The following is a 26334-nucleotide window of genomic DNA, read 5'->3' as shown; positions in this document are numbered from 1 at the left end:
AGCACAATGTTGAATAACAGTGGTGACAGTGGTCATTCTTGTCTCATTCCCAATCTTAGGGGGAAGGCTTTCAGTCTCTCACCATTAAGTACTATGCTGGCTGTGGATTTTTCATATATGCCCTTTATCATGTTGAGGGTTTCCTTCAATTCCTACCTTTTGAAGTAATTTTATCAAAAAAGGATGCTGAATTTGTTGAATGCTTTTCTTCATCCATTGAGATGATAATTTGATATTTTTCCCTTTCGATTTGTTAATGTGTTGTATTACACTGATTGATTTTCTTATATTGAACCATCCTTGCATGCCTGGAATGAACCCCACTTGGTCGTGGTATATGTGTCTTTTAATGTGTCTTTGGATTCAGTTTTCAAGGATTTTGTTGATAATTTTTGCATCTATATTCATTAGGGAGATTGGCCTGTAGTTTTCCTTTCTTGTAGAATCTTTATCTGGTTTTGGCTTAGAGTGATGTTAGCTTCATAAAATGAGTTAGGTAGTTATGCCATTTTGAATGTATTATGTCCCCCAAACGCCATTATCTTTGATGTAATCTTGTGTGGGCAGACCTTCAGTGTTAATTAGATTGTAATTCTTTGAGTGTTTCCATGGAGATGCACCCCACCCAACTGTGGGTGATGACTCTGATTGGATAATTTCCATGGAGGTGTTGGCCCACCCATTGGGTCGGTCTGAATTAAATTACTGGCACACTATATAAGATCAGACAGAACGAGCAAGCTTGCTACAGCCAAGAGGGACATTTTGAAGAAAACACAGGAACTACAGATGAAAGACAGTTTGAAGATGGCTGTTGAAAGCAGACTCTTGCTCTGGAGAAGCTAAGAGAGGACAAATACCCCAAGTGCAACTAAGAGTGACATTCTTGAGGAACTGCAGCCTAGAGAGGAACATCCTGGGAGAAAGCCATTTTGAAACCAGAACTTTGGAGCAGACGCTAGCCACGTGCCTTCCTGGCTAACAGAGGTTTTCCAGACACCATTGGCCATCCTTCAGTGAAGATACCCAATTGTTGATGTGTTACCTTGGACACTTTATGGCCTTAGGACTGTAATTGTGTAACCAAATAAACCCCCTTTTATAAAAGCCAGTCCATCTCTGGTGTTTTGCATTCCAGCAGCATTAGCAAACTAGAACAGTAGTGTTCCTTTTTCTTCATTTTTTTGAAAGAGTTTGAGCAGGAATTGTGTCAATTCTTTTTGGAAAGTTTGGTAAAATTCCCCTGTGAAGCCATCTGGCCATGGGCTTTTGTTTGTAGGAAGCTTTTTGATGACTGATTGGATCTCTTTTTTTGTGATTGGTTTGTTGAGATCTTCTGTTTCTACTTGGGTCAGTCTAGGATGTTGATTTATTTTGAGGAAAGTGTCCATTTCCTCTAAATTGTCTAGTTTATTGGCATTCTGTTGTTCATAGTATCCTCATAATTTTTAAGATTTCCTTGGGATCCACAGTTATGTCTTCCCTCTCCTTTCTGATTTTATTTGGGTCTTCTCTCTTTTTGACTTTGTCAGTCTAGCTAAAGGTCTGTCAATCTTGTGGATCTTCTCAAAGAACCAACTTTTGGTTTTTATTTATTCTCTCTATTGTTTTTTTGTTCTCTATGTCATTTATTTCTGCTTTATTCCTTGTTATTTCTTTTCTTCTACTTTTTTTAGGGTTAGTTTGTTGATCTTTCTCCAGTTTTTCTAGTTGTTCAGTTAGGTCTTTGATTTTAACTCTTTCTTCCTTTCTAATGTATGCATTTAGAGCTCTAAATTTCCCTCTCAGCACTGCCATCACTGCATCCCATAGGTTTTGATATTCTGTATTCTCATTTTCATTCGTCTCTAGATATTTACCAACTTCTCTTGCAATTTCCTGTTTGACCCACTGATTGTTTAGGAGTGTGTTGTTTAACCACTACATATTGTTGATGTTCTGGTTCTTTGGTGGTTATTGATTTTTAGTTTCATTCCATTACGGTCAAAGAATGTGCTTTGAATAATTTCAGTCTTTATAAATTTATTGAGGCTGGTTTGTGCCTCAGCATATGATCTATCCTGGAAACATTCCATAAGTGCTAGAGAAGAATGTATATTCTGATAATTTAGGATGTAATGCTCTATATATGTTTGTTGTTGAATTCATTTGTCACATTGTTTAGGCTCTCAGTTTCCTCATTGGTCCTCTGTCTGCTTGTTCTGTCTGTGGAAGGGAGTGGTGTATTGCAGTCTCCCACTGTTATTGTAGAAACTTCTGTTGCTCCTTTCAGTTTCACCAGTGATTGTCTCATGTACTTTGTAGCAACTTCACTGGGTACATAAAAATTTTTGATTATTTCTTCCTGGTGAATTTTCTCTTTTATTAATATGTAGTGTCCTTCCTTGTTTCTCATGACATCTTTGCATTTAAAGTCTATTTTGTCTGATATTAGTATTACTACTCCTGCTTTCTTTTGGCTGCTGCTTGCATGGAATATTTTTTTCCATCCTTTTACTTTCAGTGTCTTTATGTTGCTGGTTCTAAGATGAATCTCTTGTAAACAGCATATCTATGGACCATACTTTATTTCTTTTTTTAATCATTTTTAATTGTATAATATAGCATATATACATAAAAGTTATAGCTTTCCAAGTGCAATTTAACAAATAGAGAGCAAATTTCAAAGAATATTATAGTTTAAAATTCCGCAGTTTCAGTTATTTCCTTATTATGAAATATAGAAAGGGTAATGTCTTTCAAAGTATGATTTAACAAGTAGATATATAGGACATTTCCAAAGTTATTATGAGTTATAGTACCATAGTTTCAGCTCTTTCCTTATTGTGAAATATGACATATAAACAAAAAGGTATAGCTTTCAAATTACAATTGAACCAGTAGCTATAGAATAAATTTCAAAGGATACTATAGGTTACAGTTCCACCATTTCAATTCTTTCTTTCTAACTATTCTAATACCCTAGCAACTAAGAAAAAGAAAATTATATAAATATTCAGTATTCATAATCCTTTGTTAAATTCCACCTTGTCTGTTGCTTTCCTTCATCTAGTTAAATCACTTTCCTGATCTTCAGGGCTGTCTAGGCAGTGACCACCCTAACCTGTTCATTTTGAAAAGGGTTGTCAACTTTATGAGCAATGGGGACATCTGGTTTTTGTTCTTAAGATGCTATTGCCTCTGTTTTTGGGGACTTAGCCTACATAGGAGCACTCTGAAGAATTTAAGTTTCTGATGAATAAACTTAGTGAGTGAAACTTTATAGAGTCCCAGATATTCCAGGGTATTCTTCAGGGTTTTTGGGAATTCTGTTGACTTGGGCTTATCATACTGTGGCCATTTGTCATATCTAGGTGAAGCTTGCATAGGAGTAATGTCCAGGACAACCTCTTGATTCTATTTGAATTCTCTTAGACACTAAAACCTTATTTTGTTGCCTTTCTTTCCCCTCTTTTGGTCAAAAAGGCATTCTCAATCCCTCAATGCCAAGGTCAGGCTCATTTCCGGAATCCATGTCCCACGTCACCAGGAAGGCTCATTCATCTTGGGGTGGACCATACTTTTTGTCTATTCTGCCAATCTGCGTCTTTTAATTGGGGAGTTTAATCAAGTCACAGTAGATGTTATTTCTTTGAAGACAGTTCTGGAACTAACCATCTTATCCTTTGGTTTTTATTTTTCAGGTCTATTCCCACCCTGTTTTTTTTCTTTAAGTTACCCTTACTAATACTCTTCAGTTCTGTGCCTTTCTCCAGACCTCTTCTCTCTTTCTTCGTTTCTCAGCCTGTAGAACTCCCTTTAATATTTCTTGCAGGACAGGTCTCTTGTTAACAAATTCTCTCAGCATTTCTTTTGTCTGAAAATTTTAAGCTTTTCCTCAATTTTGAGGGAGAGCTTTGCTGGATAAAGAATTCTTGGCTGGCAATTTTTCTCTTTCAGTATCTTAAATATATCATACCATTGCCTCCTCATCTCCATGATTCCTAATGGTAAATCAGCACTTACTCTTATTTGCTGTTCCTTGTGTTGATGAATCACCTTTCCTTTGCTGCTTTCAGAATTTTCTCTTTATTTTGGCATTTGACAGCCTTATTAGTATGTGTCTTGTAGTGTGTCTATTCAGGTTTATTCTTTTTGGTGTGTGTTGAACTTTTTAGGGTACAACATGCATGAACCTTGAAAACATTATGTTGAATGAAATAAGCCAGACACAAAAGGACAAAGGTTGCATGATTCCACTTATATGAAATATCTAGAATAGGTAAATTTGTAGAGACAGCAAGTAGATTTGAGGTTGCCAGAGGCTGGGGAATGGGGTAAATGAATAGTTATTGCTTAATGAGTACATTGTTTCTATTTTGATTGATTAAAAATTTTGGAAATAGATAGTGGTGATGGTTGCAAAACATTGTGAATGTAATTAATGCCACTGAAATGTACACATTAAAAATGGTTAAAATGGGGAATTGTGGGAAGATGGTAGAGTAGGGAGCTCCAAGACTCAGTCCTTCCATCACAACCACCATTAAACTGGCAGGAACTGTCTGAAACAACTATTTTGATACTCTGGAGTCTAGAAGTACACTGTTCAGCATCCAGGGAGGAGCAGGAGGAGGAGGCTGATGAATTGTGATAAAGAGCAGTAAATTGCTCTCTCCATGCAGTGGCTACCTGCACCCATCCCCCACTATAAAGACAGGCTGCATGGGCTGCTGCCTCTGGCTAGCTTGCTGGTGACAGAAAGGAACATAAAAATCCTCTTTCCCAAGAACAGGGGTGGGCATGGCCGATCACTAATCACAGCTTTTGTTTAATATATTCAGATTGCTGGGGGCTCTGATCTGTGGGCAGCCATTGTTTCAACCTGCCCTGCATAGGGGCGGCAGCATTGGAGACTTAAAGATGCTGTGCTTCCTCAGGGCTGCAAGGGACAGGTAGCTTAAGGGCTGCATTTGCTTGACAGGACAGGAAAGCTCAGCTTTGGTGAACCATTAGAGAAGCTATTGGCACCCTTCCTGACCCCCTCCCCAGGGCACTTTGTAGCCAATCTGCACCTCCTGGTAGATTCCTGGCCCTGTTTTGGCTGGGTAAGACTGACCTGGAAAAGTCCCCTGTGGCATGCTCCTCCTCCTAGAATTTACCCTCCAGACAAAAGCAGCTTGAGACAAGGAAAAGAGTGTGAGGAACGATAGAGGTAGACAGTCTGGGGCGAAGGCCTGCCGGCTTCAGAAACACAGGAGAGGAAGGTCTGTCTCTTGGGAAACATAAGGGATGACCAAAATCCTGTAAACGGGAATTCCAAAACAACTAACGAGAAAAATCCCAGGACAAGATAGAGTCTCAGAAAGATAGAGAACTCTGCCTACTGCATTCACCTTGGGGCAGACCTTTCTGACAGGAGGGCTGAGGCTCAAGAAAATCTCTGTCTTATCACCAGCTGGTTACAAAAAAAAAAAAAAAAAAGAATAGACATCTCAGAGAATAAATCCCAGAGTCAACATTTAAAAATATTAAAATTGTACAGTGTGCAACAGAAGAGTACAAGACAAAGAAACAGGAAGTGATGGCCCATCCAAAAGAAGAGGATAAAAATCCAGAAAACACCAGTGAAGAAAAGCAGAGTGTGGACATACCAAACAAGGCCTTTTTTAAAAAAATGATCTTAAAAATGCTTGAGGAGATGAAGGAAAATACAGAGAAAGAACCAAAGGATATCAGGAAAACAATGAATGAGTCTTCCAGGAGTCTTAGTAAAGAGCTAGAAACCTTAAAAAGGAACCAGACAGAACTACTGGAGTTGAAAACCACAATAATTGAAATGAAAATTTCCCAGGCATGTTTCAAGAGCAGATTAGAACTGGCAGAAGAAATAACAAGTGGATTTGAAGACAGGACACTTGAAATGAGGCTGAGGAGCAGAAAGACAAAGAAAATTATTAAAAGCAAAAATAGCCTATGACACTTCTGGGACACCATCATGCTTACCAATATACACATTATGGGAGTCCCAAAAGGAGAAGAAAGAAAGAGACAGAAGGAATATTCAAAGAAATAATGAAAGAGAACTTCCTGAACTTAGCAAAACATGTGATTATGCACATCCAAGAAGCCCACTGAACACCAAACAGAATAAACATGAAGGAAATACGTATATTGATCACATCATCGAATGGAAAAATCAACTCAAAATGGATCAAAGGCCTAAATATAAGAGCTAGAACAATCAAACTCCTAGAAGAAAACACAGGGAAGCATCTTCAGGACCCTGTGTTAGGCAATGGTTTCTTAAACTTTACACACAAAGCACAAGCAACAAAAGAAAAAAAATAGATAAATGGGACCTCATCAAAACAAAAAAACTTTTGTTCCTCTGAGGACTTTATTATGAAAGTAAAATGACAACCTATGCAATGGGAGAAAATATTTGGAAACTACATATCTGATAAAGGATTAATATCCAGACTATATGAAGAAATCTTTCAACTTAAGAAGATAAACAACCCAATTGAAAGATGAACAAAAGACTTACATTTCTCCAAAGAAGATATATTAATGGACATAAAGCACATGAAAAGATGCTCAAAATCATTAGCCATCAGCGAAATGCAAATCAAAACCACAATGCAATACCATTTCATATCCAATAGAATGGCTGCTATTAAAAAAAATGGAAAATAACAAGTGCTGGAGAGGATGCAGAGAAATAGGAACACTCATTCATTGATGATGGCAATGTAAAATGGTGTAGCCGGTCTGGGAGACACAGTCTGGCAATTCCTCAGACAGCTAAGTATAGAACTACATATGGCCTGGCAATCCCACTGCTAGGTATATACCCAAAAGAATTGAAAGCAGGACTCAAACAGAAATTTGCACACCAGTGTTCATAGCAGCATTATTCACAATTGCCAAGAAGATGGAAGCAACGCAAGTGTCCATCAGCTGATGAATGGATAAATAAGATGTGGTGTATTACATACAATGGAATATTATTCTGCTTTAAAAAGGAATGAAGTCTTGGTACATATGACGACATGGATGAACCCTGAAGACATCATATGGAGTGAAATAAGCCAGATACAAAAGGACAAATATTGTATGATGTCACTGATTTGAAACAATTAGAATAAGCAAACTCATAAAGTCAGAATCTGGAATGTAGATTACCAGGGGATGGGGCAGAATAAGGACTGGGACATTAAGACTTAAAATGTACAAAGTTCCTATTTAGAATGATGGAAATGTTTTGGTAATGCATAGTGGTGATGGTAACACAGCATTGTTAATGTAATTAACAGCATTGAAATACATATCTGAATATGACTAAAGGGGGAAATGTTAGACTGATATATATGGTAACAGTAAATATTTTGTAAAAATTTCATGGAACCACACTACACAAACAGTGAACTCTAAGTTAAACCATGGTCTGTAGTTAATAGTACAGTTATTCAAGTGTGCTGCCATCAGCTGTAACAAATGTTCCACAGCAAGGCAAGGTGTTGCTAATAGGGTGGTGTATAGGTATCCTGTATTTTATACATGATTAATCTGTAAACGCACAACTTCTCTAATAAAAAATTTTTAAATGGCTAAAATGGAAAATTTTGTGTTATGTACATATTTTACCACAATAAAAAACACGCTGGCACTTACTCAAGAAAACAATATTAATAATACAATGCCCAGACACAAAGCAAGGAAACATGAAGGAAAATGAACAGAAACAATAGACAATAGAAATTGATCTATATGGACTTCAAATATTTGTGTTAACAAATGCAAACTTTTAAAAAATCTATATTTACTATGTTTAAGGAGATAAAAGAAAAGATTGAGAATTTCAGAAGAGAACTAGAAACAGTAAAAACAAAGTCCATTTCAGTTTTGAAAAAGCAGCATGTTAACAGAATAAAAGAGAAAAATTAGGTGCATAAAAGCATTTGGTAAAATTCATCTATTCATGGTTAAAAAAAACAATCTTAGTGTTTCAGTTTGCTAACGCTGCTAGAATGCAAAATACCAGAGATGGATTGGCTTTTTTATAAAGGGGGTTTATTTGGTTACAAAGTTACAGTCTAAAGGCCATAAAGTTTCCAAAGTTAGGCATCAGCACAGGGTACCTTCACTGGAGGATGGCCAATGGCGTCCAGAAAACCTCTGTTAGCTGGGAAGGCACGTGGCTGGCGTCTGCTCTGGACTTCTGGTTTCAAAACGGCTTTCACCCAGGGTGTTCCTCTCTAGGCTGCAGTTCCTCAAAAATGTCACTCTCAGTTGCTCTGAGTCCCTCTGTCTGTGAATTCCTTTATATGACCCCAGTGATCCAATTAACACCCACTCCGAATGGGCAGGGTAACACCTCCATGGAAATTATCCCATCAAATGTTTCACTCACAGTTGATGGAGTTACATCTCCATGGAAACACTCAATCAAAGAATTCCAATCTAATGAACACCAATAAGTCTGCCCACGCAAGATGGCATCAAAGAACATGGTGTTTTGGGGGACATAATACATCCAAACTGGCACACTTAGTAAAGGAATAGAAGGCAGTTTCCTTAATCTGATAAATGATACCCACCAAATTCCTCTTGCAAACAGCATACTTATGATGAAATGTGAAAGTGTACTCTTTGAGATTAGGAACAAGGCAAGAATTTCTGTAGCATCCCTTCTATTCAACATTGTACTGGAAGTCCTAGCTATAGCAATTAGACAAGAAAGGAAATAGAAAGATACAGGGATTGAAAATCAAGAAATATAGCTGTCGTTACTCAAAATTAATGATTGTATATGTAGAAAATAAAAAACGATTCTATATTCCACATTAGTAAGATCAATATACAATGTTGACCAACAGAAAATAAAGTTAAAAATGTGCCATTTAACATTTCATCACCATAATAAAGATAAATCAATATCTTGAACCCCTTGATATGATGCACTGAAAAGGACATGATATCTTTTCTGTGGTATTTTTCCAAAAATGCAAAAATGAGATGCATGAGGGACATTCAAGAAAATAACTGATCAGTGCTCTTAAAAAAATGTCAAGAACATGAAAGATAAGGAAAGACTGGAGGAGAAATAACAACTACATGCAATGTGGGATCCTGGATAGGATCCTGAAACACAGCTGAAGAACATTAGTGAAAAACAGGTGCAATTTAAATAAGGACAGTTTATTTAGTAGTATTGTACCAATATTATTTTCCTGTTTTTGGTCATTGGCTGATGGTTATGTATGATGTTAATATTAGAGGAAGCTTGGTGAGGGGTATATGGGAATTCTTTGTATGAGTTCTTTAACTTTTCAATAGGTCTAAACTTAATTAAAATTAAAAATTTTTTAAATTTTTTTTTTTTTTAAGTTAAAAAAATACTCGATCCTGCCAGAGCAAACCATTCCTACTCCCTCCAACTCTCTTGATACACCTCTGCCTGTAGCCCTGCTCAAAACTTTGTATTTTATTCTCCATGTGGTGGGAATCCTTTGGAAGTTTGAGAGCAGAGCTGTGATGTGATTGATTTATATTAACTGTATTGTGGGTGTTTCTTTAATTTTTTAATTTGTAGGAGTGTCAGATCAAAAAAGTTTTAAGACAGACTGGGGAATGGCATAAGGAAATTATTTTACTAAGAGAAAACCTAATGACTTTCTTCAATATATGAGAAGTCATTACACAAATATTTCCATGGTCTGAGCAAGATGATATGTGCTGAAGATGCAAAATGAGAGGATTTTAGTCAGAATTAAGCATGTCTGAATTAAAGTTTATTCTATCTAGAATTTCTCAATGGGTTGTATGATCAATCTCAGTGATTTGATTTAGGAAAAGTCTTGTCTGAAAGATAGTTTCTCAAAATTATTTTAATCCTGTGATTTTATATTATTCTTATTCCTCCAAACTCAATTTTTAAAATTATGTATATAAATGGATATGTTTAAAGAACTAAACTTTGCATAATTGTCTTAGTGTCCACTAAGTTGAACATGTCAACCAAGAGGTCTCAAACTGATAGCCTGTGGGTAGAATGTAGCCCATGTATGTGTTTTGTTTGGCTGTTATGTGGCTTTAAAAATTTGTGCCAACATTTTAAAATCAGGGAGTAGTAATCCAGATTTCTATCTTAAAAAACTAGAAGATCCATAACATTGGACTTACGTTCCCACAAGGCAACAAGCCACTGAAGTTGACTTGGGGCTGTCCCCTTTAGTTGAGGCATGTCCTTTCCAGGTCACCAGAGTGCCCCAATACCTATTAAACCCGTATTCCAACCTGCTTCACTTAAATTGAATACCTGGCCCCTGTAGGCATTTGAGTTTGGGAAATCTAGGTAGATCGTGGACCTTCCTCTTCTGATTATCTTCTTTTCTTCACCTCTCTAGGAATCACCCATCCCAGAAGACAAAGATCGCCGATTCATCTTCTCTTATTTTCTAGCCACAGACATGATCAGTATCTTTGAGCCTCCAGTTCGCAATTCTGGCATCATTGGGGGCAAGTACCTTGGCAGGACTAAAGTTGTTAAACCATTCTCTTTGGTGGACAACCCTGTCTACTATGGCCCTGGTGACTTCTTCATTGGTGCTGTGATTGAGGGTAGGTCTAAACACAGTTCAGGCTTTCCTGCTAGCCAAGTGAATGGATTCTTGCTAGTTGGAATTTAATTCATTTAACCCTTGTAAGAAGCAATTAGGCTGTATTCCAGCTGTGATAAAGATAATATTCTTATATATTTGGTACAATGTCTTAATCTTCTTCTTATCAATTAAACTCTAAATTGGTTGCATTTCTTGGCTATAAATGTATACACCAAGCTTCCTAAGCACTGAGCAACTTGCTGCATATTAGTTTATAGAGCTATTGGAAGTTCATTGGGGTCTCAAATGCATATCTGTGAATTTGTCATTGGGGGGTCAATATTATTTTATTCCTGATTGCATGATAGGAACATAACCAAGCTAAATGTATTGTTACCTTTTTTCCAGTGTTTGGCCACCGGTTTGTCATCCTTGATGTAGACAAATATGTTTTGAAATATATGGAGAGCAATGCTGCCCAGTATTCACCGGAAGCACTCTTGTCAACTCAGAACCATGTCCGAAAGCAAGAGGCTCCTGCACCAGAATTGGAAAAGTATGTTTTATTGCCTAGGGTCCATTTTGGTTTTGGCACATATTAGGTAGTCATGGAATAGTTCTTGAGAAAATGAATAGGTAATCACACTTCAGACTTTCAGGTTTCCCTCACCAACTAGAAGTTCTCAGACATACACAGAAGGTTCCCTGGGTCCTACGTAGAGACTAGTAATTTACAACTTTTTCAACTTCATTTATTTAACAAATAATTATTGAATGCCTACCGTGTGTCAGATACTGTCATTATATCCTTGAGCTTTTATTAGTAAACAAAATAGAGAAGAAGTTGTTCTCCTCATGAGTTGATCTTCTAAGCAGCAAGAAGAGAGACAGTAAACTCAGGTAAGTAAATTATGCAGTATATTAGTTTCCTAGGGCTTCTGTAATAAATTACCACAAACTTGGTGGCTTCAAACAACAGAAATTTGTTCTATCGTGGTCCTGAAGAAGAGAAGTCTGAAATCAGAGGCTTGACAGGGTTTGCACCTTCTGGAAGCTGTGAGGCCATTCCATGCCTCTCTTCTGGTTTCTGGTGGCTGCTAGCAATTCCTGACAGTCTTTGACTTTTAGCTACGTAACTTCTCTCTGCCTCTTTCTTCACATGGCCTTCTCTTCTGTGTGTCTGAGTGTCAAATCTCCTCCTTTATCTTATAAAGAACACCAGTCATTGGATTTAGGGCCCAACCTAAATTTAGGATGGTCTCATCTCCAGATCCTTAACTTATTTACATCTGCAAATATTCTTATTCCAAATAAGGTTCCATTCTCAGTTTTGGGGGTAAGGTGGGGTGGGGTTGGGTATGAATTTTGCCAGGGTCAAATATACAGTATATTAAGTGGTAAGTACCATGTGAAAATGGAGCAGAATAAGACTGGTAATGGTTTCTGGAGGGATGGAGGAAGCACATGATTGAGATAGGCCTCCTTGAGGAGGTGACATGGAGTGAACACTTGAAGGTAAGGAAGGTAGCCATGTGGATATCTAGAGAGAGAAAAGCTTTCCAGAAAGACAGGATGGTGAATGCAAAATCCTGGATGGTGTTATAACTAGAGTACTCAGGTAACACAGCAAGAAGTAGGTCATTGGGCATGCCTGGAATGGATTTAGTGAGTGTGCTGGTTTGAATGTATTGTGTCCCCCAAATGCCATTATCTTTGTGGTCTTGTGGGGCAGATAGATGTTTTGGTGCTGGTAGATTTGCTTGGAATATGCCCCACTCAGCTGTGGGTAATGATTCTGATGAGATGTTCCCATGGAGGTGTGGCCCCGCCCATTCAGGGTGGGCCTTGATCAGTGGGGCTGTATAAATGAGCTGACTCAGAGAGAGGGAACTCAGTGAGTGCAGCTGTGAGTGATGTTTTGAGGAGGAGCAAGCTTGCTGGAGAGGAACGTCCTAGGAGAAAGCCGTTTTGAGGCCAGAGCTTTGGAGCGGATGCTGGCTGCCTTCCTAGCTAGTAGAGGTTTTCCGGAGGCCATTGGCCATCCTCTGGTGAAGGTACCTGATTGCTGGTGTGTTACCTTGGACGCTTTGCGGCCTTACGACTGTAACTGTGTAGCAAAATAAACCCCCGTTTTTATAAAAGCCTATCCATCTCTGGTGTTTTGCATTCTGCAGCATTAGCAAACTAGGACAGTGAGTAAAAGAGAAGTAGTAGGTGAAATCAGGAAATTAACAAGGGGCCAGATCGTGTAGGACCTAGTAGGTCTTTGGAAGGATGTTGGCTTCTTTTTTTTTTTAGTGAAATGGAGAGTAATTGGGGAGTTCTGACTAGAGGAGTGAGAAGATTTGGCCTATATTTTAAAAGAATCATCCTGGCTTTTGTGTTGAGAATAGATCAGGAGGGAGATTAGTTAAGAGAATACTGCAGTAATCCAGGCAAGAGATGATGGTTCATGGACCAGGGTTGTACTGGTGGAAATGGTGACAAGCATTGTGATTTTGGATATATTTTAAAGGTAGAGCCAATAGGATCTCAGACATATTAGATAGGGATGTGAGAGAAAGAGAGTAGTTAAGGATGACTCCAGATTTTTTGGCCTGACCAACTGGAAGAAAGGAGTTGCCATCAGCTGAGATGGGGAAGCTGTTGACTGTGGGTAGAGAAGCATTTTTTCCCGCATAGTTGCAGCGGGTAGAGGGAGATCAGGATTTCAGTTTTGGATCATCTAGGTTTAAGATCTCTATTAGACATCTGTTCTGGTTTGCTAAAGCTGCTGGAATCCAATATACCAGAAATGGGTTGGCTTTTACAATGGGGATTTATTAACTTACAATTTATAGTTCTTAGGCCATGAAAACGTCCAACTCAAGGCATCAACAAGATGATAACTGGGCTCTGAAGACAGGCTGCTGGCATACAGGACACCTCTGTCTCATGGAAGGCACATGGCTGGCATCTGTTGGTCCATCTCTCCTGGGTTTCATTGCTTTCAGCTTCTGGCTTCAGTGGCTTCCTCTCTGTTTTCTGTGGGTCCTCTTTTAGCTTTTCTCTAAACTTCTCTGGTTTTTTTCTGTCTTTTATCCTCCTATAAAGGACTCCAGTAAGAGGATTAAGACTCACTCTGGGGCAGGCTCAACTGAAACAACCTAATCAAAAGGTCCCACTGACAATAGGTCTGCACCCACAGGAATGGATTAAAAGAACATGATCCTATCTGGGGTACATACAGCCTCTAAACCACCACAGCATCCAAGTAGAGATATCACACGGGCTGTTGGACATAAAAATTTTGAGTTCAGGCAAGAGGCCTGGACTGGAGATGTAAATGTGGGAGTTGTTGGCAAATAGATGATATTTTAGGCCATGAGACTGGATGAAATCACTAAGGAAGTCAGTGTAAATAAAGAAGATCAGGGCTCCAAAGACTGGACTCTGGGGTCCTTCAACACTAAGATTTGAGAAGAGGAGACTGAGAAGGACAGCCTGTGAGGCAGGAAGCAAACCAAGTGGGTATGGTGTCCTGGAAGCCAAATGAAGGAAATAGAAGCATCCTCCCTTTGCACAGTAGTGTGAGGCTGTAAAAATGGCTGTGCAAGCAAAAACCATGCAAAAAAATTCTTAATGGGAAAATATATATTGTTCTGTGGTTTTAAAATTTTTTTGTCAAAACATTATAAAGTCTTTGGTTATAAATATATAAGGAAATGAGAAAAAAGTAGTAAAACTAGTATCTTTTTAGTACATTGTAATTTAAAGCATTGGAAACATTAAGAAAGTATATTATTTCTCTGTCAAAGACTAGTAGTTTGAATAGCACTTGACTTCTTGTTATAATGGAGTGAGCAACTTTTCTTGGCAAACTCTCATACTTATTTCTAAGTTTGGATCAACTACCAACATTTCATTATTTTTGCTTTCATTGCCATGAAATATCTCTGAGAGTTCTTTTAATGTGAAGTTTATTGCTGGTGTCCTTCCTCAGGGACATCTTCATTCTTTCCATCACAACCACTTTCCTCATTTATGTGGGTAAGTTCTGCTTGATCACGTTCCTCTGGCTGCGTACTCTCAAATGACAGTAGTGTCAATATTCAACAGTCAGCTGTTTTCTATAACTCCATTTACTTTTTTTTCCTTTAAACAGTTTTATTCACACACTACACAATCCATCCTAAGTGTACAATCAGTGCCTCCTGAAATAATCACATAATTAGCATTCACCAGCACAATCTATATGAGATCATTTCCATTTCTTCCAAAAAGAAAAAAAATCCCACATCCCTCCCTTATATCCCCATATTATTGATATTTAGCTTTGGTATATTGCCTTTGTTACAATTAATGAGAGAATATTACAATGTTACTGTTAACTATAGACATTAGTTTGCACTCATTGTATTTTTCCCATATACCACCACATTATTAATACCTTATAATAGTGACATACATTTCTTCTAGTTCATGTAAAAACTTTTCTTATATTTGTACAATTAATCACCATCATTGTCCACTCTAGGTTTTGCTAAGTTACACAGTCCCAGTTTTTATCCTCCAGCTCTCCTTCTGTTCACCGTTTACTTTTGATTTGAATTTTACTTCTACTATTAATCACTTTTTGTTTCTTTGATGTACTTTCATCTTTGTTGGCCAATTCCTTCTTCAGTTATCCAGTTTTGTAAAATGTCACATGCATTTTTCATTGAGAGACAAGGAGGCAACATAACTCCATGTTTTGCTGTTGCCCAGTTTATGAACTGGATATCAGATGCATAGTGGCCAATCACAAACAGACTCTGAAAGAAGTGATACAATTGGTCACTGATCATGATGCACATCTATTATTTACATAGTGATCTATGGACTGAAGAGTTAGCAATGAAGTTTACACCTTTTGCAATTACTCACAGTTACCATATGGTCATAACTGAAATTCGAGCCATGTTGTTGGGGGACTGGATTTTTTCACTAGATGGTGATAAGTGAAATTCATGCAGAAGAGAGAGTGATTCTCTGTGTCAAATGCTGCTGATAGGTCAAGCAAGATACGGACTGAGAATTGACCCTGGGATTTAGCAAAGTGGGGGCATTGGTGACTTTAATGAGGAGTTTCAGTGGAATAGAAGTGGTAGGAAAACCTGACTGGAGTGAATTTAAGAAAACGTGTCAGAAGAGGAATTTGAGCCAGCAGGACTCTTTGGAGGAAGTTTGTTGCAAAGGGAAGTGGAGAAATAGTGTAGTAGTTGGCAGAGAGAGTAGAATCAAGACAAGAGTTTTGGTTTTGATCTTTTTTTTTAAGATAGAAAAAATATCAGTGTGTTTGTACGCTAATGGAAATGATCCTGTAGAGAGGGAAGCATTGCTAATGTGGGAGACAGAGGAGGAATTGCTGGAGTAGGTGAGAGGGCCTGGGATGGCATTTAGTACACAAGTGGAGAAATTGGCAATACATAGATGCACCAATCATTCATCTAGGGTAGCAGTTCCCAAACTTCTTGGTCTCGGGACACCGTTATACTCTTAAAAAGTAATTAGGGGAGGGGCAAGATGTTGGCATAGAGAGGTGTGGAATTCAGTTAGTCCCCTGGAGCAACTAACAAACAACCAGGAACAACTAATAAATAATCTGGCACAACTGCTGGGGAACAATCTTGACTGTCCACACTTCGTACACCAACCTGGACTGGGAAGAATGGCTGAGATTACAGCATAAAAGCTGTAAGTAAAACTGAGGAACTGCACCGGGAGCCCCTGCCCCACACAGAAGGCTGAGCTGCAAGACCTTGCCATGGGAGAAAGCAGCATTCCCAGTGCAAGCGAATATACCTCAGCCTAGCTCCAACTGGGGTTTTAATTAACAAATGTGTACTGCTGAATACAAGCTACAAACACAGACAAACCCGTAATAAGCAGCAAAGTACCCTGAGGTTGCTCTCAGTGGAGAGGAGGTGGGGCTGGTGGAAAAAAATTAAAAAAAAAAAAAAAATACAGGCTTTTAGAGACAGCTGAACTTAGAAAGCCAGAAAACTCCTGTGTCCGGGAAAGGGAGCCCAGAAGACCAGGTGCTATCTCTGGCTGACAGGCAAAACTGGTGGGCTCTGGACTGGCTCTTAAAAGGGGATTTCTTCAGATAGCAGGAAGATGGCGGCATAGAGAGGAGTGGAAGCTAAGTAGTCCCCCTGGAACAACTAAAAAAAAACCAGAAACAACTAGTAAATAATCCAGAATAATTGCGGGGAGCCAAATGAGACCATCCACTCATCATACACTAACCTGAATTGGGAGGAATGCCCGAGATCACAGCATAAAATCTGTAAGTAGAACCTGCGGATCCAAGTCGTAAGGCCCCCTCCCCCATAGCCCGAGCTGCAAAGCCTTGTGGTGCCAGAGAGAAGCTCTCTCCCAGCAAGCAAATATAGCTCAGCTGAGCTCCAACTGGGGTTTTAAGTAGCGAGTGTGAACTGCTCACTACAGGTACGAATCCCCAAAAAATGACGGAGGCTTTGGGTGACAACTGACCTTGGAGAGCCAGAGGGTCACCTTGGACTAGGTCTGAAGGGGACTGTCTGTTTCTTTTTTGGCTCAGTGGAGAAAGCCCCAGCCATTTTCAGTTCCCAGTGCTGTGACTCAGAGAAGGGTGGAGATAGCACAAGCAGGAAGAGAGACCATTGAAATCCTAATGACCTCCCCCTAGGGGCTCTATCTTCTCCAAGAGGAAAGGGGTGGGGCCCTTTCCATTCAGGACCAGACCCCAGAGGCTGGAGGAACACGGTCACACCTCCTCACACCAGTCAAGAGTTATAGGCTACCAGGCGCCACCTGCTGGGCAGAAAAGCACAGTGACCTGAGGCATCAGAGGGTGGAGCAATTTTCTAAGACACACCCTCAGGGAAACCAGATACTGAACATTTCTTCCCTCTGGGACCTGAACCTGTTCTGGTCTGGGAAAACCTGATTGGGGTAACCAAGGAAACCATGCCTAGACAACAGAAAATTACAACCTACACTAAGAAAAACGAAGTTATGGCCCAGTCAAAGGAACAAACGTACACTTCAGCTGAGATACAGGAATTTAAACAACTAATGCTAAATCAATTAAAGTTCAGAGAAGATATTGCAAAAGAGATAGAGGCTGTAAAGAAAACACTGGGCATACATAAGGCAGAAATCAAAAGTTCAAAAAAACAACTAGTAGAATCTATGGAAACGAAAGGCACAACACAAGAGACGAAAGACACAATGGAAACATACAACAGCAGATCTCAAGAGGCAGAAGAAAACACTCAGGAACTGGAGAACAAAATACCTGAAAGCTTACATGCAAAGGAGCAGATGGAGAAAAGAATGAAAAAATATGAGCAACGTCTTTGGGAACTTAAAAATGAAACATAGTAAAAGAATGTACGTATCTTTGGTGTCCCAGAAGGAGAAGAGAAGGGAAAAGGGGCAGAGGCAATAATAGAGGAAATAATTAATGAAAATTTCCCATCTCTTATGAAAGACGTAAAATTACAGATCCAAGAAGCGCAGCGCACTCCAAACAGAATAGATCTGAATAGGCCTACGCCAATACACTTAATAATCAGATTATCAAATGTCAAAGACAGAGAGAGAATCCTGAAAGCAGCAAGAGAAAAGCAATCCATCACATACAAAGGAAGCTTAATAAGACTATGTGCAGATCTCTCAGCAGAAACCATGGAGGCAAGAAGGAAGTGGTGTGATATATTTAAGATACTGAAAGAGGAAAACCGCCAATCAAGAATCCTATATCCAGCAAAGCTGTCCTTCAAATATGAGGGAGAGCTCAAAATATTTTCTGACAAACAGACAATGAGAGGCTTTGTGAACAAGACACCTGCCCTACAGGAAGTACTAAAGGGAGCACTACAGAGTGATAGGAGAAGACAGGAGTATGTGGTTTGGAACAATTTTGGGAGATGGTAACACAGCAATGTAAGTACACTGAACAAAGATAACTATGAATATGGTTGAGAGAGGAAGGTTGGGAGCAGGTGAGACACCAGAAGAAAGGAGGAAAGATAAAGACTGGGACTGTGTAACTTGGTGAAATCTAGTGTTCAACAATTGTGATAAAATGTACAAATATATTCTTTTACGAGGGAGAACAAGCAAATGTCAACCTTGCAAGGTGTTAGAAATGGGGAGGCATTGGGGGAGGGATGCAATCAACGTCAACTAGAGACTGTAACTAACAGAATCATTGTATTATGCTTCCTTTAATGTAACAAAGGTAATATACCAAGGTAAATGCAGATAAGAGGGGGGGATGGGGAGGCATATTAGACAATTGACACTGGTGGTGTTGTCTGACTCTTTATTCTGCTTTGATTTAAGATTATTTTCCCTTTTGCTGCTTCCTGGCTGTCATTTTTCTTCCTCTTTCTTTTGCCTCTCTACCTTCTTTGACTCTCCCTCCTGCCTTGTAGAAGAAATGTAGATGCCCTTATATAGATAGTGGTGAAGGTGGTAAACACATAAATATATGACCATACAGAGAATCATCAATTATTTACTTAGGATGGAATGTACAGTGTGTGAACAAAACCATATTTAAAAAAAATGGGTTGATGACAAAACCTCGAGAGCAATATACTGAGTGAAATAAGCCAGACACATAGGGACAAATATTGCAGGGTCTCACTGATAGGAACTAATTATAATATGTAAACTCATAGACATGAAATATAAGGTACCAAGATATAGGACAAGGCTTAAGAATGGGGAGCGGTTGCTTAGTATGAGCAGAATGTTCAACTAGGATGAGCTTAAATGTTTGGAAAGAAACAAAGGTGTCAGTAGCAAGATGTGAGAATAACTAACAGTGCCACATGGTGCATGAATGAGGTGGAAAGGGGAAGCTCAGAGTCATATATGTCACCAGAAGGGAAGTTGGAGATCAAAAGATGGGATTGCATAAAACTGAATCCTGTGGTGGGCAATGTCCATGATTAACTGTACAAATATTAGAAATCTCTTCCATGAACCAGAACAAATGTATGACAATGCAACTAGAAGTTAATAATAGAGGAGCATATGGGGAAGAAATATATACCTATTGCAAACTATATACTACAGTTAGTAGTATTTCAACATTTTTTCATAAACAGTAACAAATGTACTATACCAACACTACGAGTCAACAATTGAGGGGGGTTGGTTAGGGATAGGGGAGGATTCGAGTTTCCTTTTCTTTTTTTCTTTTTTCATCTTTTACTTTATTTCTTGTCTGGAGTAATGAAAAGCTTCTAAAAATTGAACAAAAATTAAGTGTGGCTATGGATGCACAGCTGTATGAGGGTACCAGGGGCAGCTGATGGTACACTTTGGATCTTTGGATAATTGTATGGTATCTGAACAATCCCAATAAAAATTTAAAAAAAAAGTGGGGGGCTTTCTTTCCCTTTTTCTCTCTCTCATCCTGAGTGGCTCAGTAGAGAAAGCCTCAGCCATTTCAGTTCACAGTGCTCTGACCCAGATGGGGTGGAGTTAACAAAGTCAGAGAGACAAAGGAGTAATTCAAGTGCAGAAGATAACTCCCTAGGGGGTGTATCTTCCTTAAGAGGAAGGAGAAGGGGCCCAGCTCTAGTGCCTACCATCCCTTCAGAACTCAGATCCCAGGGCCTGGGGAAAAACAGTCAAAACAGAAACAACTTAAGCTGAGAATTAAAGGGACCACACCTCCTTATACCAGTGGGGAGTGACAGGCTGACAGGTGCCACCTGCTGGGCAGGTTAGGAAAAGCCCAGCAACAGTCTGTCAGTCTTCCAAGACCACCCTCAGGGAAACCTGATACTGAATATAGGCCCCTTCTGAGACCTGAGCCCCTCCTTGTCTGGGAAAATCTGATTCAGGTAATCAAGGAAACCAGATGCCTAGACAATAGAAAACTACAAACCACACTAAGAAAAACAAAGATGTGGCCCAGTGAAAGGAACAAACTTACATCTCATTTGAGATACAGTTGAGATATTGTTTCACTTTAATGAAACAATCAAAGATTTTCAAATAAATATGCAAAATCAATTCAAAAACCAAGTCAACGAGTTTAGGGAAGATATGGCAAAAGAGATGAGGGATATAAAGAAAACAGAACAAATGTGAGGTAGAAATCGAAAGTTTGAAAAAACTACTGGCAGAATCTATGGAAATGAAAGGCACAACACAAGAGATGAAAAACACAATGGAGACATACAACAGCAGATCTCAAGAGGCAGAAGAAAACATTCAGGAACTGGAGAACAACACACCTGAAATCCTACACACAAGAACAGACAAGAAAAAGAATGGGAAAATATGAGCAACATCTCAGGGAATTGAATGACAACATAAAGTTATTCAGGCAGAATAACTTAGTGAATAACTTAGTGACTGAATAACTTAGTGAAACCTAGAGTGCTCAAAAATTGTGATAAAATGTACAAATATGTTTTTACATGAGGGAGAACAAATGAGTGTCAACCTTGCAAGGTGTTAAAAAATGGAGTGGTATTGGGGAGAAAAATTCAATCAATGCAAACTAGAGACTGTAGTTGGTGGAAACATTGTATTATGTTTCCTTTGATGTGGCAGCAGCAATGTACCAAAGCTGGATGCCTGTAAGAGGGGGATATAAGGGAGGGAAGTGGGACTCTTGGCATTGGTGATGTTGTCTGACTCTTCTATTATACTTTATTTTAATTCTATCTTTTCCTTTTGTTGCTTTTTAGCTGTCATCTTTTTCTTTTTCTTTTGTCTCTCCACCTTCTTTGACTCTTCCTTTTTCTTTGTGGAAAAAATGGAAATGTCCTTATATAGATAGTGGTGAATGCATAAATATGTGATTATGCAGGGAACCATCGATTGTTTACTTAGGACGGAAAGTATGGTGTGTGAACAAAACTGTCTTAAAAAAAAAATGGGTTGATGAAGAAACCTTGAGGGCATTATATTGAGTGAAATAAGTCAGACATAAAAGGGCAAATATTGTATGGTCTCACTGATGTGAACTAATTATAATATAAAAACTCATAGACATGAAATATGAGTTACCAGGATATAGAACGAGGCTAAAGAATGGGGAGCGGTTGCTTATTATGAGCAGAATGTTTAACTAGGTTGAATTTAAGTGTTTGGAAATAGACAGAGGTGATGGTAGCACGTTATTGTGAGAATAACTAACAGTGCTGAATGGTGTGTGAATGTGGTGGAAAGGGGAAGCTTAGAGTCACGTATGTCACCAGAAGGAAAGTTGGAGGTTAAAAGATGGAAATGTATAAAACATTGAATCTTGTGGTGGACAATCCCTGTGATTAACTGTACAAATATTAGAAATCTCTTTCATGAACTAGAACAAATGTATGACACTATAACTAGAAGTTAATAATAGAGGTCTATATAGAGAAAAAATACACCTATTGCAAACTATGTACTACAGTTAGTAGTATTTTAACATTCTTTCATCAACAGTAACAAATGTACTATACCAATACTATGAGTCAGTAATGGTGGGGGTTGGTTAGGGTTATGGGAGGATTTGAGTTTTCTTTTTTATTTTTATTTCTTTTCTGGAGAATGAAAATGTTCTAAAAATTGAAAAAAAAATTAATTGTGGTGATGAATGCACAACTATATAATGGTACCGTGAACAATTGATTGTATACTCTGGATGGTTGTATGGTATGTGAACAATCTCAATAAAACTGAATTTAAAAAAAAGTAATTAGGACCCCAAAGAGTTTTTGTTTACATGGTTTATATCTATTGATATTTACCATATTAGAAATTATATCTAAGAAATTGTAAAAAGTATTTATTCATTTATTTTCAAGAATAGTAATAAACGCATTCCATATTAACACAAATAACATTTTTTTAATGAAAATAACTGTATTTTTCCAAACCAAAAAAAAAATTAATGAGAAGTGTGGATTGTTTTCCATTTTTGCAAATCTCTTTAATGTCTGACTTGAAAGAAAACAGCTGCATTTTCATACCTGATTCTATATTCAGCCTGTTGTGATATCACTCTTCATGTAACGTTTGGAAAACTCTACTGAGCGCTTGTGGGAAAACAAGAGTAAAAAGGCAAATAATGACTTAGTATTGTTATGAAAATACTTTTGACCACCTGAACCCTCAAAAGCATCTTGGGAACCTTCAGGGATCCAGGAGTTTGAGAACATTGATATATGGTAACAGGCAGAAGGTAAAGGATATGGGTATGAATGCTGATGGGTCAGTAGATAAGGTTGTGGTGGCGGATCAATGGGGATCATCTTCTGGTTGTGTAGTAGTGCAATACGACGAATGAGGTTGGGGAGAAGATGTTGGAGGTTAAGGAGTGAGGGGAAGTTGTAAAATACTAATTTTATTGAATATATAAATAAAATGATTATAAAAATAAAATGAAAATAAAGACATAGCATTATTTTATCTATTACTAAGAAATTAAAAAAATGCCAGTTATAATTGATATTCACCATCGAATACAAAATACATCCTAATTCCAGAGATGTTAAAATGTGAAGATATTTGTCTGAGGACTAATGAAATATGGTAGCTGTCTAGGAACGTGGGACAGTGAGTGACTAAAGAAGCACAGTATGATGGCTGGGCAACATTCAGGAACTTGAGATTCATAGTCATATATAATTCAAATACCTCTCAAAAGTTTTTTCTGTAATTTTCCCATGTGATCTAGCAGACACTGAAAAACTTCTTGCTTTCGCACACTACCAGCAAAAGCATCTTTATTCCCCCTATATTTAGCAATAAGAAAAAGATAAATCATGAAGTCCCCTAGAATTAGACACCAGTAAAAATAAAGTTAAATTCAAGTTCAGGCTTAAGAGATCCATAGCTATCCTCATTTTGATCCTCACTTTCCCTCTATTCTATTGTGATGGTCAGCGAAAAGAGAGAAAATGCTTGAAGATGTTATGAACCCAAGTGTCATGCCTTCCGTGTCTTCTGGCTGTTCTGTTTTTGGCTCCTAATTCTACCCATTGGATAACACTCTCACTCTAGAGGAGAACCTAAGATGGCGGCTAGGTGAGACAGGGCAAAAAAACACCTCCATGAAAAACACTAGATAAAAACCAGAAAGTGACCCAGAATGCTAGTTACAGCGATGTGCCAGCTGGACGAGGTCTGCTAGTACCACAGGGGCCATACACTGCATTCTGAAATGAGTGAATAAGCTGGCTGCGCAGCGGTGTGGGGAAGCCAGGGGTTGACATTTGGAGACTGACTGGTTCTTTTAAAAAAAAAAAAAAAAGGGAAAAACCCAGGAGCAGCTGCAGTTATGACAGTGGGAACCACACAGTAAAACACAGCAGGAGAGGGTGGAGCCGGCCTCTCGGTGTCTGGCCTGGCGGATAGCCCGCTGCAGATACCCTCAGGGCCAGGGGAGCAGAGGGGAGAGCCAGAAGCAGAAAGAAACCCCGCGGCTTGCAGCTGGCTCCCCGGAGGGCTGGATAGACTCCTACCCAGGGCCATGCCCACAGCTCAGAGCCCTGCCAGTTGTCCTGGAGCTGGGAAGGAGGAACTGTGTGAGGAGAGGGGTGTGGAGATGCCCCGTTTGGTCATCTTTGCATCAGGCTGAGAGTGCCCCTGCACGGCCCGGCAGCCTGGGGCTTTCCTTGAGGGACGGCATGCACTGGTGACATAGTACAGCATTCCCTCAGCAGAGGTCCTGGAAGATCACAGCTGAGAAAGGGGGTCCACTTGGAAAACCCAGGAATGCTATGCCAAGTCCGGTGGTTTGTGGGACAGTGAGAGAGAGGGTCTGGGGCTGAACTGAAATGAAGGCTTAGACTCTTGCGGCGGCCTTGAATCTCCGGGAACCTGGGGGGTTTGAATATTAAAGCTGCCCTTCCTGCCTGGCCACCCGGACACACGGCCCACATTCAGGGCGGACGGCTCCAGCAACACACCCAAACTGAGTTCTCCAGCTGAATCCCACAAGAAGCATTTCCCCACACACCGCGGGGACAAGGTTGAGAACTGACTTGAAGGGGATAGGTGACTCGCAGACGCCATCTGCTGGTTAGTTAAAGTGTACACCACCAACTTGTGTTTCTGAAAAATTAGATTGGTATCTTTTTTTACAATTTGAAAGAACCCTATCAAGCAAAGCAAATGCCAAGAGGCCAAAAACAACAGAAAATCTCAATGCATATGATAAAACCAGACGATATGGAGAATCCAGTTCCAAACACCCAAATCAAAATATCAGAAGAGACACAGTACTTGGCACAATTAATCAAAGAACTACAATCGAGGAACGAAAACATGGCAAAGGATTTAAAGGACATCAAGAAGACCATGGCCCAGGATATAAGCGACATAAAGAAGACATTACAAGAGTAAATAAAAAAATAGAAGATCTTATGGAAATAAAATAAACTTGGCCAAATTAAAAAGACTCTGGATACTCACAATACAAGATTAGAGGAAGCTGAACAATGTCTCAGTGTCCTAGAAGTCCACAGAACAGAAAATGAAAGAACAAAAGAAAGAATGGAGAAAAAAAATCTAAAACATCTAAATGGATCTCAGGGATACGATAGATAAAATAAAACGTCCAAAGTTAAGACTCATTGGTGTCCCAGAAGGAGCAGAGAAGGGTAAAAGTCTAGAAAGAGTATTCAAAGAAATACTATATCTACACAATATAAATACACAAAGCATAAATGCACAGCAAACTCCAAATAGAATAAATCCAAATAAACCCACTCCAAGATATATTCTGATCAGACTCTCAAATACTGAAGAGAAGGAGCAAGTTCTGAAAGCAGCAAGAGAAAAGCAATTCACCACATACAAAGGAAACAACATAAGACTAAGTTGTGACTACTCACAACTGGAGGCGAGAAGGCAGTGGCATGACATATTTAAAACTCTGAGAGAGAAAAATTTCCAACCAAGAATACTTTATCCAGCAAAACTCTCCTTCAAATTTGAGGGAGAGCTTAAATTTTTCACAGACAAGCAAATGCTGAGAGACTTTGCCAATAAAAGACCTGCCCTACTTCAGATACTAAAGAGAGCCCTACCAACAGAGAAACAAAGGAGAAAGAGATATAGAGAATTTTAACAGACATACATAGAACCTTACATCCCAAATCACCAGGACACTCATTTTTCTCTAGTGATCACGGATCTTTCTCCAGAATGGACCATAAGCTGGGACATAAAACAAGCCTCAATAAATTTATTTACTTCCTACATGATATAAAATACACAAACTTTAATGACAAATCAGTGGTTTTGAACTCAACGTAAAATATGTAATTTTAGACAACTATATAAAGGTGGGGGAATGGAGGAATATAGGAACATAGTTTATGTGTCCTATTGAAGTGAAGGTGGTATCAAAGAAAAACAAGATTGTTATGGATTTAATAGGTTAATTTTAAGCCCCACAGTAAACACAAAGAAATTATCAGAGAATATGACCATAGAGATGAAAAGTAGAGTATGGGTTAAGAGAAATGGGGGAAGGGGCAATGGGGAGTTAAGAAATGAGTGTAGGGTTGCTGTTTGAGGTGAAGGGAAATTTCTAGTAATGGATGGTGGGAAAGAGCATTACAACATTCTAAATGTGATTAATCCCACTAATGGAATTCTAGGGAGGGGGTGGAATGGGAAGATGTAGGCTGTATATATGTTTCCACAATTGAAAAAAAAAAAGAAAAGACAGTCTAAATAGATGACAATTGAATGCCAAGGATGAACCTGGATGGGA

General features: G+C 38.9%; 1 protein-coding gene across 1 annotated transcript in view; it reads left to right on the top strand.

Moving 5' to 3' along the window:
- The window catches only part of EFHC1 (EF-hand domain containing 1), a 114731-nt gene that overhangs the window by 79989 nt on the left and 8408 nt on the right, over positions 1–26334 (top strand). Inside the window, exons 8-9 of the mRNA XM_037844773.1 lie at positions 10392–10605; positions 10995–11142. Of these exons, the coding sequence (XP_037700701.1) occupies positions 10392–10605; positions 10995–11142 (362 nt within the window). The remainder of the gene's footprint in view (positions 1–10391; positions 10606–10994; positions 11143–26334) is intronic.

This window comes from Choloepus didactylus, chromosome 7 (assembly GCF_015220235.1).
Source record: "Choloepus didactylus isolate mChoDid1 chromosome 7, mChoDid1.pri, whole genome shotgun sequence".
In the NCBI taxonomy this organism is placed as follows: Eukaryota; Metazoa; Chordata; class Mammalia; order Pilosa; family Megalonychidae; genus Choloepus; species Choloepus didactylus.
This window is presented reverse-complemented; position numbering and strand designations above follow the sequence as displayed.